Source organism: Martes martes, assembly GCF_963455335.1.
Source record: "Martes martes genome assembly, chromosome: 17".
Classification (NCBI taxonomy): domain Eukaryota; kingdom Metazoa; phylum Chordata; class Mammalia; order Carnivora; family Mustelidae; genus Martes; species Martes martes.
The window spans coordinates 776370-792666 of NC_137905.1; the positions used below are offsets into that span (position 1 = coordinate 776370).

General features: G+C 62.0%; 1 protein-coding gene across 1 annotated transcript; it reads right to left on the minus strand.

The window, feature by feature from the left end:
* Nucleotides 1-972: 972 nt before the first annotated feature.
* On the minus strand, nt 973-13920 carry DPEP1 (dipeptidase 1). Its single transcript, XM_080827791.1, has 11 exons — nt 13859-13920; nt 7531-7734; nt 3485-3617; nt 3123-3255; nt 2863-3013; nt 2615-2684; nt 2121-2297; nt 1942-2026; nt 1776-1851; nt 1428-1563; nt 973-1352 (listed from the first exon to the last, which is right to left on the minus strand). Exons 2-11 carry the CDS (start codon nt 7632-7634, stop codon nt 1185-1187), a joined length of 1233 nt encoding a protein of 410 aa, XP_080683917.1. The 5' UTR covers nt 7635-7734; nt 13859-13920; the 3' UTR covers nt 973-1184.
* Nucleotides 13921-16297: the final 2377 nt, after the last annotated feature.

Genomic DNA, 16297 nt, shown 5'->3' on the forward strand with positions numbered 1-16297 from the left:
GGCCCTGGAGGAAGCTCCCCGCAGCCTGGGGAGGGGTTTTGCGCAGCCTCAGGAGACGTCTCTCGAGGTCGGAACAAGCTTGAGTGAACATGGGAATAAGCTGTGGCGGGACACATTGATAGCGGACAGCAGTGAGCTCCCTGGGACCAGGTCAGGCTCTGGGTGGTACCTGCAGCTGTGGCCTCTCCGGGGTGGTTACGGGGTGGTGCACGTGGCAGGATTTGGTGTGCCACCCCCGCAGCCCACCGGAGAGGCCCTTCCCAGGGCCTCTGCCAGAAAAGCCCCTGTGGCAGAGTGGGGGGCTGTGGGCGGGACCTGGCCAACTCAGGACAGAAACGATCTAACATTAAATCCCTCCAAAGTGATCCGCACATCCCCACCAGCGTCCCTCTGGGCACAGCAGACCTGCGTGGGAGTGAGAGGCTGGGACCCTCACAGGCCGAGGGCAGCCAGGCTCAGGGGGCGGCTGCACAGCTATCCGCTCATTTGTGGGCACCTTAGGGCTCAGGGCACCTGGGCGGGGGGTTCCTCCCGCGGTAGTAGAGCCTGTACCTGTCCAGGCGCAGTGTTTGTAGAGGCTCCGGCCTAGAATGGGGGAGCAGGGCTGAGGGGTGGGCTGTGGGCACACGCGTGGCATGAGGATGGGGGTGCACACGTGTGGGGGGGTGGGACGGGCATGTGAGGATGGCATGCACACGTGTGCACCAGAGGATGAGTGTGCACACGTGTGTGCATCATGGTGTGGGGGGTGCGGGGGAGGGGGCAACTGCAGCCTGCATGGTGTTTTCAGAGGTGGAGACAGTGCCCATGCTGTGCTCTTTTGAAGACCCCGAGCCCTTTCTGACCCTGCTCTCCCAGGACCCAGGTGCTGCTGTGTCTGGAGGTCCAGCCTGGGACCATTTTTACAGAATTTGCCCTTGGATGCCCAGGAGACTCCCTCCAGGGCCGGGGTGCTGAGGACACACACCCTCTTGACTCAGAAGTTGCCTTTATTGATGGTAGTGCGGCCTGTGGCGTGTCTGGGTCAGGCCTGCCCACGGCTCACCGCCCTCAGGGGGGCCCAGGTACGTGCTTGGGAGAGGCCAGGCCTTGTGCGTGGGGAGCGGCACCCTGGCATCTCCCTGCTCCGGTGGCCACAGTCTCCCCAGAGCTGTAGGAGCCCCTGAGGTCCAGGCCCCAGGGCATCACAGAAGACACAGGCCAAGGAGGACGGTGCTGAGGGAGGCCAGCAGGGCCCCCGGCGGGGGGTGGAGGCTGGGAGCCTCTGAGTAGCCGTACGTCGTCCTGCAGGAACCCTGCAGCTTGTCCAGGGGGATGGGCACCTCCTCAGGGGTTCTCGTGTGGTCGCTCACCTGGGGACAGACATGGGGGGTTGCCGGCCTGCCTGCCTGCAGGGAAGGCTGACTCGGGGCAGCAACCGTCCTCACCTGTTCCACGGCCTCAAAGACCCTGAGCAGGTTGTTGGCCAGCACGCCCCTGACCTCTGCCTCTGTCCACTGCCTCCTGAGCAGCTCGGCCACCAGGTCTGGGTACTTGGACACGTCCTCAAGCCCCGAGGGGAGCCTGAGGTGAGGACGGAGAGAACCAGGCTCTGTATCCAGGGTCAGGGCCTCGGCCCATCCACCTCCCCACAAATCAGAGCTTCCCAGGCCTTGAGAGGGAGACATGCCGGGCTTGTCCGCAGTCACACACTTCCTAGCTTCAGCCCCTCATGACGTGTTTGGGGGGGGCTGGCCCTCCTGGCTCCTCTACAGGACCCCGGCTTTGCCCCTTACCTTGAAACACCGTCATAGTCCCCACCAAAGCCTACGGCTCCGGCTCCTGCCACCTTCTTGATGTGGTCCAGATGGTCTGCCAAAGAAGGCAGCGTGTGTGGGTCCCAGCAGCCGCCCTCCACCGCCCACCCCCTGCCCACTGCTGTGGCCGCTCGTGTCCACCCACCTGCTACCTGGGACAGGGTGGCCTCCTTTTGGCAGGAGACATAGTCGTTGTAGAAATTCACCATCACCAGGCTGCCCGTCTGGTTCTGCTCAGGAGAAGGGTAGAGCTGTGGGCACAGGAGGGGCACCGCAGCCCAGGGAGTAGGCCAGACCCCCACCCCCTGGCCCGCAGCCCCTCACCACCAGCTGGAGCACGTCATCGGGCACGTTGCGCCGGTGTCTGCACAGGCTGTAGGCTGAGGAGTGGCTGAAGATGATGGGAGCCTTGGACAGACGCAGGGCAGCCTTCATGGTGGCCACGGACACGTGGGCCAGGTCAATGATGACGCCCAGTCGGTTCATTTCCCTTACCACGCTCTGCATGGACACGGCCGCGGGGGCCAGCAAGGCTGCACTGGGCACACTGGTGTTTGCACAGCCCTCTGGGGCTCACCGCAGCTCCCCTGACAAGTCTGGGCAGCGGGGGTGGGATTGGGCAAGGTTCCCGTGCTGGGCCGGGTGCTTGTGAACTCTTCAGGGGCTGGGGGTGACCTGCAGGTTCCGGCGCGTGCCCACCCTGGGACAACCCCTGCCAGCTCCAGCGGATTGTAAGCCAAGGGCCCGAGACACGAGACCCTGTCTGCTGTGTCACTTCTCCAGGGGGGACTGTGGTCCCTGCCGAATGCCCCCCTCACCTGGCCAAAGTCTGACAGGCCTTGGCTCTGGGCCTGGTCCTCTCCGGTGTCCACCAACCAGTTGTCAGCCCTGGGAAAGGGGACAGCAGGTGTCCCAGGGCAGAGTGGTCATCCTGGTCTGCCCATGTCCCAGACACCCCCCGATCCCTGCCCCAGGACAGGAAGGTGCGGGAAGAGGGGCGGGCTCATGTTGGACCCCGGGCCCAGGACCCTCCCATACGGCTCGGGCCGTCCCCGGGGGCCCTTACCAGGGCGTGTTGCAGCTGTGGGTGAGGGTCAGGTAGCGCATCCCCAGGTGGTAGAGAGCCCTCAGGACGCCCAGGCTGCTGTCAATGGAGTGGCCACCCTCCACGCCGATGAGACTGGCTACCCTCCCCTCCTGGAAGGCCTGCCGGATGCCTGCGAGGATAGCCAGCTGGGGGCAGCCCGGGGTATGCAGCCCTGAGCGGCGCCGGGCTGGGGTGGGGAGCAGCAGAGGTTCCGGGGGGCGGGCTGCACCGGCACCCACCTGTGCTGTTGGTGACACACACGAAGGTCTCGGGGTACATCTGGCACATGCGGTGGATGACGTCAATCTGCTCCAGGATCCTCCTCACGGCGTCCTTGTTCTGGGTGTCGCAGGGGGTGTATGCAGACCAGAACTGGGGGCCCAGGGGAGAGGGGCAGGGCGCTGAGGCTCTGGGCCCCACGCCCACATGCACGCAGTCCCACTTCCCTCCTGTCTCGGAAGCCCTCCCCTGGCCTGTGTGGCTCGGAGACCCCCTGAAGGCTCGGGGCCCTAAGGTTCCCAGGCGTACCCCCCGCAAGTGACGGCTAGCCCCTTAGCCAGGACCCGGGCAGAGGCCAGTGCGGGGCTGAGCTGAGCCATACCTGGGCCCCCACAAAACCAGCCCTGAGCTTGGGGATGTTGGTGTGGGTCTGGGCGAGGCTCGTCAGGTTGGCCGCCTTCTCCTGGAGCTGGTTGTTGAACATGGTTAGCAGCTGCCATGGAAGGTCATTGTGCCTGGGGGAGGCCAGAAGAGAGGGTCAGAGGCGGCAGGATGGCCACACGGACTGGAGCCAGCCACAGGAGTGGTACAGGGCTCCTTAGCTAAACCCGCCTGGCACAGAGTAGCTGCTCCCGGGGGCTCCAGCTCCACCCAGGGGACTGGCAGCTGAGAGCGCCTCTGGGGGGTCTTCCCTCCAAGGACCATCCCCAAGGAAGAGGGAGAAGCAGCCCTGGCAGCAGGGACAGGAGCTCAAACAGGCCTCGTGAGTAGGGCTGGCTGACCCTGGATAGGTGGGTGGCTCGGTGTGTTAAGCCTCTGTCTCTGGCTCAGGTCATGATCCCAGGGTCCTGAGATCGAGCCCCGCATTGGGCTCCCTGCTTGGCAGGAAGCCTGCTCCCCCCTCCCCCGCCTATCTCTCTGCCTGCTTATGATCACTCTGTGTCAAATAAATAAAATATTTTTTAAGACTTTTATTTATTTGACAGAGACCACAAGTAGGCAGAGAGGCAGGCAGAGAGAGAGGAGGAAGCAGGCTCCCCACTGAGTAGAGAGCCCGATGATGCGATGCGGGGCTCTATCCCAGGACCCTGGGACCTGAACCGAAGGCAGAGGCTTTAACCCACTGAGCCACCCAGGCGCCCCAAATAAATAAAATCTTAAAAAAAAAAAAAAAGATGAAATCCTCTTGTCGTTGGGAGGGGTGGGGATGTGGGTGTGGCCTGCCTCTGGGGGCCTGGCACCCCCACCCCATACTCCTTGGGGCAGCAGGAGCAGGGCATTGGGGCATGGGACCAAGCACGTCCTGATATGCTCCCAAAGGACTGAGGCCCCTCTGAGTTTTCCCAGGAGCCAGTAGGGGTGAGAGCTTTGGAGAGCGAGAGGGGAGGAGGAGGGGAGGAGGAGTGGGCTGGAATGTCAGCAGCTGGTTAGGGCTGCAAAGGCAGAACCCATGGCGGGGGAGGGGGCAGATTGCTTCCTGGACCCGGGAACAAGTTGCAGCCTGAAGGGCGAAAGACCTCTGGGCCGCCAGGTCCCCCTAAGTGCCACATGTGGAAGAGGGTGGGCCAGGGGACTGATGGGAAGCGCAGAGCCTCAGGCCCAGCTCAGCCCTGCGCGTTGGAATCTGCGCTTGGACACCTGTGGGGAGCCCGAAGTCGATGCGTAACCGCTAGGACCCGGACCTCGCAGGCCAGCCGCCCCTGCTCTCTTGGGGGGCTCCTGCCACTAATGGGTTCTGATGTGACAGGGTGTGGGCTGGTGGTCAGGACGCTTCTGATCACCGAGAGGGGGATGGGAAGGTGAACACCAGAGCCCAGGTGCCGCTGGGTGCTGCCTGGGGCAGGGCTGGGCGGGGCCCCTGGACAGGACTTTACACCTGTCCTGAGGATGCCCCACCCTCCAGCCACCGGCCGGGAACCCTCCAGGAGGGAGGGGCACGTTCCCGGGAGCCCAGGGTGGGGAACAGAGGCCACCTTCGCCCTGCAGTCAGCACGGCTGCTCGGGAGCCGGCTGGACCCACCCTCCTTATCTCTGTGGCAGGGGCGGTGTCCCCAGTGGTGATCTGAGGAGGTGGTCCCTGCTCCAAGTGGGGAGGTGACAGTTCCAAGCACTTAAAGGACAGCTAGGTACTGTAGGAGACTGCTGGTGGCTTGTTACCCATTCTCCCACCTTTTCCTTGGTAAGAGCACCTATTTTTTTTAAGAGTACCTACTTGTCAGAGAAAGAGAGCACAAGCAGGGGGAGCAGCAGGCTCCCCGCTGAGCTAGGAGTCCGACCGCAGGACTCGATCCCAGAACCCTGGGATCATGATCTGAGCTGAAGGCAGACGCTTCATCGACTGACCCACCCAGGCGTCCCCCAAAACCCCTATTTTTAGCGGGGAACATGGCCATTTGAAATAAAGATACTTTCCTGACACTTAATATCCAGGTGTGGCCATGTGACTAAGTTCCGCCCTTCGGCAGCTTCCAAAAGCTCTGGTTGACAGACAGCTGTTGCTCACTCTGCCCTTTCTGTGTCCTTCCTCATTCCTGCTGGCCAGCATGCAGATGTAAAGGTTGGAGCCGGTGCAGCTACTTTGCACCACGAGGCAACTACGGGCATGATGGCCGCCATGTTCCATTGCGGAACATCATGCCAGGACTGCCTCTAGATTTCTCTTGCTGAAACCACTTCCTTGGGTCTCTCACCTGCGCAAGTAACACAGGTAGCTAACCCTAACCTATCTGCCAGTATTGGTTTTGGTCCTATCATTCTAGTCTTAACTTGCTAGCTCTTTGGACGATCCCAGATCCCCGAAGCCCAGTCCCTGCATGTTCCTGGCTGTCTAGGCTCTTTGGTCCGTCTTATGTCCCCCATACAGGCCTCTGGACCCCCGGCCCCTGTGCTCAGACCTCCCTCTCTGTGCCCAGCTGCCCTCCTCCGGCCCCTCAGAATGAAGGAGCAGAGCACCTTCCCAGTCTCATACTGTTGGCCTCCTACCAGACAGCAGGGGCTCCATCCAGGGTGGGAGCCCAGGGCGGCAGCCCCTGCGCACACTTCTCCATGCTTCATCCCCCACGGAGCACACGTGAGGGGACCCTGGGTCCAGGAAGGAGGCACGGGGGAGAAAGCAAGGGCAGAGGGGTGCACACTAGTCTCTGGCGGCCCCTCCCTTCTCTAGGGCTGCCACAGCTCCCTGGGGCTCCCTCAGAAGGACACAGCCCATTCTCTCTTCTTTACTTGCAGAGTTTTGTGACCGACAAAGCCCACAGCATCTGCCAAAATGTAACAATGACTATAACATTCACTGATCACTTACTGGGTGCCAGAGCGGGAGCAGTCCTAACATGCCCTCCCCCCCAAGGGTGTGCCAGTGTGCCGCCGGTCGCTGTACGGACGGGACGTGCGGGGAAGGGACGCGGGCTCTCCGTGGGTCTGCGGGGAACGGCAACAGGAAAGGCAGCCAGGGTGGGAGGGCTGGGGTGCGCACCCAGCTGGCATTGCACACAGGTCCGCAAAGCCCGGGAGGAGGAGGGGGTGGCAGCATGGATATGAGGACAAGCAGGATGGGGGAGCCTGCCTGGAGCGTCCAGGGGCGTGGGGATGGCCAAGGGTGGCAGGGAGGGGTCTCGGAGGCCGATGGAGGACTCTGGCCATACTCTGAGCTCAGTGGGAGCCATGGCGGGCGGGGACTTTGAGCCAGAAGGACAGGACCTGGAACTCGTGTCTCCCGGACTCCCTCTGGCCACAGCATTGAGAGCAGACCTCAGCTGGTGGAAGCCACGACAGTCAGAGGCTCGCTGGTGACCCGGTGGGGGTGGACATGGGGGCTGGAAAAGGGGTCAGCAGGAGCGGGTGGCTCAGTGAGCACACAGGTGAGGTCAAGCTGTGCGCACAGCACAGAGGGACCCGAGGACCTGGGGCGTGATGGGGTCTCCTCCAGGGGGATGCAGGAGAGGGAGGGCAATGAGAAAAGTCTCAGAGGACAGTCAAGAGGCCCAGGAAAGGCCTCCCAGGGGCCCATGGTAGATGCCACTCTTCCCTACAGCTTCAGGTGAAGAAGCTAAGGCCCCGAGAGGAAATATGGCTCCTTGGTCTATGTGGCTAGTTGGAGGCATACCTGGGGCCAGGCCCCAACACCTCCAACCCTCCACACCCAGCACCCACTCCGAGCTGGGATCTGGCCCCTGGGGTGCATGGGGGCAGGACGTAGGGCACCCCAGGAGCTGCTGAGGGCCTGGGGTCTTGGACCTGCTCCATTCCTGCTGACACTCTGGGGGGCCCTCAGAGACCCCAGAAGAAGCTGAGACCAGCAAAGGGGAAGGGTCATGCTGTGGATGGAGACCCTGAGTCATGGCAGAGAACGGCTGTGCTCGAGCCAGCAGCATGAGAGCCGCTGGCCCCTCCAGCCCGATCCCCAGCCCTATCACACGAGTGGTGGCTTACCCGTCGATGACAGGTGTGGCCTGCATGATCTTCTCAGCCTCACCCCGGAACCGGTCTCCGGAGCAGAGGGCCACGAGGGGCCAGAGCCACCAGACCGTCCGCATGCTACCGTCCGCAGAGGCCTGCTCGCCACGCTGTGGGGCGTCCGTCCGGACCTTGCTGCTGGGGGCACCACGGAGCCCGGCTGCTCTGCAAGAAGCGGCTCTGCGTGCAGAAGGGGGAGCAGAGGCCTTCGGTCGGGCGATCCCCGCCAGGAGCCGTCCGCACCAGGCTCCCGCGTTCAATCAGTAACCAGCACTTCCCTGGGAACGGGGTGGGCTGGGCAGAGGGAAAGTCCTGGCCCCTGGGCGCTGGGTGTCACTGGCAGCCCGGCCCAGGCATTGTCACAGGCCACTGACCCAAGGGAGCACCCAAGGCTGGGTGAAAGGGCAGACTTGGGAGGGTCAGCGAGTGTTAACTGTGTCCTTACGTCCTTACTCTCACCGCAACCTGCGGACTGACATCTGCAAAGAACTATGACACCGGTCAGAGTTGCCCTCCGTGATGCACCCCGTGTCTGCCCCTGAAAGGGCGTGAACGCAGAGGATGGCGCACGGTCTCCCCCGCCGGGAGGCTCCCACCACACCCCCCTCCCCAGCGCCGGGGGCCTGCAGCCCACAGATGTCCCCGCCACCTACTGCCTGGCTGCAGGCTTCTAGCCGACAGGCCAGCCGTGGGGGCTTGGGTCAGAAATCTGGGGTGTCAGCGTTTCTCGGCCCTGCTGCCCACTCGGGGCTCCCAAAGCCCAGTCCCTGCTGAGACCAGAGGGTTGATCCCAGGGCTGGGCCAGCATCCAGGGCTCTGGGGGGCAGCAGGGCTGGGAGCGAGCAGGGCCAGGAAGGCTGGTGAGAGGTGTGAGTAAGGGAGAGAGACCCCAGTCCGCTCTGGGTCCGTAAGGCCCTCTCGGGTGGTGGGGGCACATGGACCCTGTGCCCTCACCAGGGTCCCTAAGGCCTCGGCCCTGGACGGTGTTGAAGCCTCAAGCAGACCTTCCCTGGGGAGCACCCCCTGTGCTCACCCCACCTCCAAGGACAGGCCCCGCTGCTCGCCTGAGAGGGGAGGTCGCGTCCCACCCCGGCTGGCCACCATGAGCAGAGTGTCTATGCCTGGGACTCTGCATCCTCCCTGTTGAGGCGGTGGTGGGAAGGCCCACCGGGGGCCAAGCTGAGGGTAGCAGCCTTTCTCCACTCCACCCGCCCTCTTCCTCCACCCACCACTCCCACGCCCTGGGAGAAGCCGCGACCCTGGGATGCAGGGATGTCCTCATGCCCCTGGCCCCAGTCCCCATTAACGACTTTCTCTGCCAGGACCCCCAGGTCTCCCCTGAACCTGGCCTGGGGGTTTGAGCCTCACCCAGCCCTGACCAGAGAAGACCTGCCTTGATGGGTGAGGACCAGAGTCCAGGCCCACACCAGACCACAGTAGGGGGCAGTGGGGGTGCTTCGAGGAAGCCCAGGGCCAGTTGGAACCAGGAGTCCCTGTGGAGGGGACACATGCACCTGCTTGCCCTCCGCTGTGACCTGCTGCAGACTCTGGTGTCCCTTACCTCCGACCTCCATGACACATCTCTTCGAGACCTGGATGCCGCTTCATGGGTGGACTTTGGTCTGCCGGTGGCTGCAGGCCGGCCTGCCCCACTGAGAGCCCCCTTCTCTGAGAACCTCTCCTGGAATCCGTTCTCTGCCTTTAGTAACGTGTGCCTACCCCTATTTTCCTGTCTCTTTATTTCTAACTTTTCTTCTTGTTTCTGAGTTGGATCCCAAGAGCCCATGATGGGACTGGATGCCTTAGCCTCATCTGAGCGTGTGCGCTCTAAACATGTTCCAGCCGGTCTGCTCTTTCCTGTCCTGCCCCGGCCCCTCCGCCGGTTCTTGCTTTTGCCATCATTTTCAGGTTATTTCAATTCCGTATCTCTCACACTCAGAAGTTCCTTATTTTCTCTTCTCTTGGTAGATATTTATTTGAATTTATGTCTCACTTGTCTTACTTTCTTGGGCTGTTCCCCAGGCATGGTGACACCCTCGTGAGTTCACACGGGTAACAAGCCTGACCCTCCCGTGTCCACCATCCAGCACCGCGACTGTGCTGCTCAGGTCTGCTGCTTGTCTGTACATGGTCTTGTGGGTCCTCGAGTTCTCCTTCCCTTCACCCGTCCCCAGACGGCCCAGGTGTCCGTCCTTCTGACGCTCCTGACCCTTGATTTTGACCTACTGTTTTTCAAATTCAGGATTCACCTGCATGATGGGCTCCGCGGCCCTGTCTTCACGTCCAGATTCACTCGTTGTGCCTGGATTTCCTCTTCGCACTCTCGAGGTTCTACTCTCGAGCTGGCTCCCTGGTTCTCCCTGGGACTCAGGGAGCCCGGTGGAGCGTGAGGAGAGGCAAGCACTGGCTTCAGGCACAAACTCCACAGTGGAGGGGCCCACCGATACTTCAGTCCTCAAAGTAAATAGTATATCAGTGCAATATTTCTAAAAATCAAAAATTTGTGCAAAAAAATACACGAATAAAAGATAAACTTTCAAGTGAAGACAGGGCCAGTATTCTGACCTCCCCTTCTGTGCCCAAGTCCAACACAGCTCCACCAGCACGAGCCTCCGGGAGGCCCGCTCTGTCCCCTAACGCCGACTGCTCAGGGCAGAGGGCGGCATCTCCAGCAGTCGACTGTGCACGTGACCACACTCCCTTGGGTGCTACTCAGAGGAGAGGACTCCAGGCCACTGGGGTCAGCAGCACGTGGGAGGCACTATGTGACTTTGTTTGGATGTCACGATGGTTCAGAGCATCACACCAAGGGTGAGCCGGCTCCGAGCCGGAGGGCAAGCTGTCTGCGCAGAGGCTTAGGCGCGCACTGAGGGTCCCATTTCCCATCACGCCTTTGTCTGGCTCATAACTTGTGGGGGACGAGGCAGCGAGGCTGAGTGGGCTTGGGGTCACGCTGCTGCGCCTCCTCAGCCTCGGTTTCTCTGCAGAGCAGAAGTCACTGTGGTCTTGTTGGAAGCGCTAACATGCGAGCCTCCCAGAACCAAGCCCCGTGGGTCAAGGTGCTCTGAACTCACACGTAAGCCTGTTTGCTCTGAACGGCTTCGTCGTTCACCCCGGAGTTTCTGGGTGCCTCTCTTTTTTCCTCCCCGGGTGCTATTATCATATTCTCAATCTCCCAAGTGCCGGGCTTCGTATCTCGTGGCCCCTTACTTTGGATCTATGGTTTCTACTTAATGTCTCCACTATGCGCCTAGCTCTCTTTTTGGTCTACGTTCTTATTTTGTTAGAGTTGGTCCTTAAATCGTTCCTTAGCAGTGGGTATGTGAGAAGTAAGTGTCTGAGTCCTTGAATGCACGTGTCTTTATGCTCTCCTCATAACTGGTCAGCGCTGGGTGCCTGGGGGGCTCAGTCCGTGAAGCATCTGCATTCATGTCAGGTCACAACCCCGGGGGCCTGGGATCGAGCCCCACCCTGGGCTCCCTGCTCAGCGGGGAGCCTGCTTCTCCCTCTCCCTCTGCCCCTGTGCCTCTGCTTGACCACTCTCTCCCTCTGATGTGAGCTCTTTTGGATTCTCTTCTTCTTACCCAAATGTACAAGAACAGGGGTCTGCCCTTCCCTTATCCCCTGGAGGAGGCAGGTGGGGAAGCTGTGAGGACTTCTCACGGCGCTCACTTCTCCTCCCGGTCTCCTCCCCCTGCTGCGGGGGCTGTGTGGCATCCATCCTCCACACCCTCGTGCGGGAGCGGTCCAGGGAGAGAGCCAGGGGCCGGCCTGGCCCAGGCCATTCATTTTTAAGGATTCACTATGAGGAGAGAGATAAGGAGGGGGGAGGCTTCTTTTGCCAAGAGCACGTGCTTCACAACGAGACGGTCCTGGCTTCGGACCCCACGCCATGGCGGGTTGCACTTCCCAGAGACAACTTCTGCAGAGCCTCCCAGCCTACAGGCTACCCTCACGGTGCAACGCCGAGTGCTCCATGGAGAGGTGACTGCCTCGAACCTCCTGGCTGACAGAAGGGGGCAGGCGTGACTTCTGTGCTCCTGCCTGGCTCCGTCCTCCAGACCCCTGGCCTGGCTGTGTTCTTGCCGACAGCCCCAGTGTGGTCCCAGCTGGCAGACAGGCCCAAGCTTTCTGGCGATCTCAGCACCGCTTCCAAGGCTCCCGGCTGAGGCCCAGACCAGCTGGCCCCCAGACCCTGATGCAGGCGCCGCCCACAGGAAAGGAGGGCGTGAACGTGATGGTGTGCACCAGCTGCTAAGCGGTGGGACCATTTGTTAGGCAGCGGGAGAGAACTGACGCACCGGCCACTTCACCGTCACCAGTGACGTCGGTCTTCTTGTCTGCGAAATGGGCATGACTAATCCGAACCTCACAGAGAGCGGCTTTGCCTTCTGCTCCCAGCGGCTGCCTTCTCTGTGCCCCACGGTTGCTTCCTCTAGTCAGGAGAAGCCTCCTGTGCCTGCCTCACATCTCGGTTTCAGACAACATGGGTCCGCTGTGGGTGGCCCTCAACCAGGGGATTGAAGCCAGGCCAGTGCTCTTCCCAGCTGGTCCCTGGGAGGAATCGTGAGGCCCCCTGATGAGGCCTCTCTCAGACCTTCCCCTCCTCCTGGCCCCATGGCCATGTCCCATGCAAGCACCCTCCACCCAATCCTTGCCTCCAGCCTGGCTTTCCGGGGAGCGCTCAGCAGTGTGCTTGCAATCGCACCACTTTTTATTTAAATAAAGGGAAAAGTGTTATTATGGAGAAGTCAGCAGCACTTGCCATAAGCAGAAGGAACACAGTGAAAATAAACACATGGAAACAGAACAGTACCACCAAGTCTCAGCCAGAGCCGTGGGGACACAACACACGCAGGGACAGCTCTCCCGGCAGCGGAGGGGCGTGCCCCACCGGCCGGCAGGACCTCTGTGCAAACCTGCTGCACGCGCAGCCAGGGGGCCACCAGAGGCCTTGGTCCTTGGCCCCTCACAGAAGCCCAGGACCAGGAATTACCAGTTGAATTCCACCAACACTGCCTCTTCACGGGGGACCCAAGAAAGCCTCTCCCACCAGCTGGTCAGAGGACCAGCCCAGGGAGGTAGCTCACAGCAGCATGGAGGCCCCAAGATGTGTGACCCACCCTCCTTCACAGGCACATGTGCTCTGCAGCGTGAACACACACACACAGAAACCCCACGCACAGACATGCACCCCCAATGCGTGCCCTGGACAGAGTGACACACGACGGAGACACGCCGCACATGCATGCAAACACGCCCCCATGGACATCACCCACGTCCACACCCAGACGTCCCGGCACCTGCACGCGTTCACACCTGACGAGACGCCCGCCTGGGGCCCACCATGCACGCGCACATGTGCCCGTGGACATCACAGACGGGAATGCTCAGATGTCCCACCCCCTTGCAGGGAGGACGGAGCAGGGGTGCGGTGATGCGTCCCGGGGGGGTCCAGGGCGCAGGGCCGGCTCCAGCCTTTCTCCCAGGCTACCTTGGCCCTGGAGTGTCCTTAAGCCCCTCAACCTTCCAGGCCTAGCCAGGAGGCCACCACACTGACCTCTGCTCCCCAGTATCCGCAGAGGTGACACCTCTGTCCCCCCAACAGTTGTCTTCAGGCTGGTGGCTTCTCCACAGCCCTCCTGGTCCTGCCTTGTCCTCTACTGCTGGCTCCCTCCACTGCTCTGAGCCTCCTGACCCACTGTCCACACAGCAGGGTGTCCCCTAACCCCCCCCACCCCAGGACTTCCCCAAGAGGCTCCTAGGAGGTCAGCTGAGAAGGGAGGGATCCGGCTGTGTCTCACCACCTCCCCAAACCCAGAAGTGAGCTTTTTTTTTTTTTGAGAGAGAGACAGAGCAGGGAGAGGGGGCGGAGGGGGAGGGAGACAGAACCCTCAAGCCGACCCCCTGCTGAGCACAGACCCAGATGCAGGGCTCAGTCCCAGGACCCTGCGATCACGACCGGAGCCGAAGCCAAGAGTCGACGCTTCACCGAGCGCACCCGTCAGGTGCCCCCAAAAGTGACCTTCTTCCCGCTCTGCCATCTATGTATCACCCAAGAACCCCAGAACCCAGCCTGCTGGGCCCTTTCTTCCCCCCACTCACAACACACGCCTCTGTTGGCTATGCCTGAACTTGTCTGCCTCTCCCCAGGTCAAGCTCAGAGCCTCCCTGGGCATACAGCTGGTGCCCACTAATGAAGGCAGCCTCATCAGGTGGCTCTCCAGGGGCTGGGAGGAGACAGGCCTCCTAGGGCCTGAGCGCCCTGGCCCCAGGCCCAGTTCCCAGGCTCCCCAAGACTCACCATGGGCAGGATGTCATGTGCTGTCTGCCTCTTGGCCGCTGCTCCCAGCTCGTTCGAGGACTGGGGTGGGGGGTGGTTTCTGTTTCTCTCAAGTTCGTCCCACCCCAGAGTTCTCCAGTCAGCTTCCCTCTCACATAAAAAGCCACCTCTTTAAAAACAAGTTCCCCCAGGGGCCTCTGCAATGCCTCACGGCCTCGGAGAGCAGGACCCAGGGGCTTAATGTCTCACACATGTCAGCGGGTTGCGGTTTCCGCAGACACGCACACACACCAGCCCTCAGGCAGCCTTGTGCATTTGGCCGTCCCCTGGGGCCTGGGGTTCCCCCGTCCTGCCGGCTGGGCCTCAGGCCCCCAGGGTAGGCTGGCAGCCACAAGAAAGCATCCCAGACAGGAATGTGGGGGTGCTCTCAGGTAGTCTACTAACATCAGAACCGAGGAATTGAGAGCCAGGGATGAGGGGCCTGGGGGCTGGGGGCTCACGGAGGGCTCACCGGCCCCCAGGCAGCCTGTCCCCCAAGGACCAGGGATGCCCACCCAGACACTCTCTCCCAGTCTTCTAGGCCCTGCCCACTGCCCTCACACCCTGCGGTCGAGAAGGACCTTCCGTGCCCAGGCTTGGGCCACGTCCTGTCTCCGTTACAGGAACGGGGTTGGCGCTAGCCCGGCCCAGAGGCTCGGGCCCTCGTTTCTACGCATGTCGTGGGGGGCGGATGATTTCCCCTACATTCCAGCTATTAGAGGACTGAAAGCAATCACGGATCGGAATGTCCTCTGGCAGAGCCGTGGGGACTTTCGAAATCAGGAAGATCTGTGGGGGACCAGGCTAGCTGTGGGATGGCTTCACCACGGGGCTGGGGGCATGTACCATGGGGAGCACTCTCTCCGGGCCAGCAGCAAGCTGTCCCGACCCCACAGAGCGAGGGACACCCCACTGGGCCAGCAGCCTCGGTGGGGACACAGTGGGGGCATAGCCTCCTCCCTGGCTGCGGGACAGCCCCTGGTCAGGAGCTGTGGCTCACACCAGACCCGGAGGGACATGGCTGAGAGGGGCCTCTCTCCCTCTCAGAGCTCAGGGACTGAGGGGGACGCTCCAACAGAGCGAGGGATCCAGGGTGAGGGCAGGGCCGCCCAGGAGACAGCGACAGAGGCGGAAGAAGGCCTTTGTCAGGGCCCGGCCCCAGGGAAGGTGGAGGAAGAGCCGGCCCCGGGGAGGCAGGTGGACACAGACCCTGGCCTGGAGGATTGTTCCCCAGTCTCCCATTCGGGGAGGCACTGCTCGGGGACACTGAGACAATTGAGCAGAACGTTCCCTCTGCGCCTGCCCTGGGGCACTGCCCTCACCCAGGAGGCCCCCCCAGCAAGACCTCGTCCGGGGCAGGGCAGGAGGCCTGGATCTGTTGTCACTGGCTTTCAGGAGAAGAGCCAGATAGAGGGGAGGGAGACAAATGTCTACTTTAAATGTTACTACTTTTTGTAGTGTTTGAGATTATTAACATGTGCATTAAAATGGAAAATCGAATTAATTAAAACAGAACAAAGGAGCCACCGAAGGGTCAAGCAAGCCTACTCTCTTGAACTGTGACCTAGGGGGCCTGGGGTCCCCTCTGATTCTGCCCCAACCTAGCCCTGAGCCTTCCGTTCATGGGGTGTAGGTGAGACCCCCCCCACACTGTTGGCTTCAGATGCCCCCTGACTACCCACCTGTGGGCCAGACCCCCAGCAGGGTCAGGAGTCCAGGGGGAAGGGAGAGAGGACAAATGTGGGGGACAGAACAGCCAGCCCCTGAGCTAGACAGGAGCAGGGCGGAGAGGGGCCTCCTGCCGGGGCTGGGCTGGTCCCTAGACGCAGACTGGGGGCCACAGTGCCCAGCACGGCAACACCATGCACAGGGGAAGAGTCCGTGCACGTGCCAAGGACCCCCGAGTGCTGTCTGTGAGGACCTGAGGCTGGCAGACACTCGGGGTCTAGGCCAGGGGCTCAGGGTCAGTCCCCCTCGGCAGGAGCCCCAGTAGCCCTGACAGTGGGTGGCCCTGCAGTCCCTCCTGCCCCCCCTTCACTGCCCCCCTCTGCAGGCCAGCTGGGCTCCTGCAGGTGTAGCCTAGGAGGAGCCTTCCCTTGGGGCAGCGTCTGCAGACACTGGGGGCCCAGGCGGGCTGCTCAGGTGCTGTTACCCCCTTTCCCAGCTCTGGAAACTGAGGCACGGACTGCCCAGACCACAGGGTTCCAAGCTGCACATCACCGCCTTTACCACTTCTGTGCTTTCGACCCTGATCAGGCCAGCACGGGGCGGGGGAGGAGGGGCATCTGGACCTCCCCCGCCTGCCCTGTCCCCCGGGGCCTGTCTGAGGCCACCCTCTGTGGCTTCAAGGAACAACCCTGCAGCTTCTGTTTCCCAGTGGGCCCCACGGTGCGACGCACCCACTTCAGACCCACCAGCTCT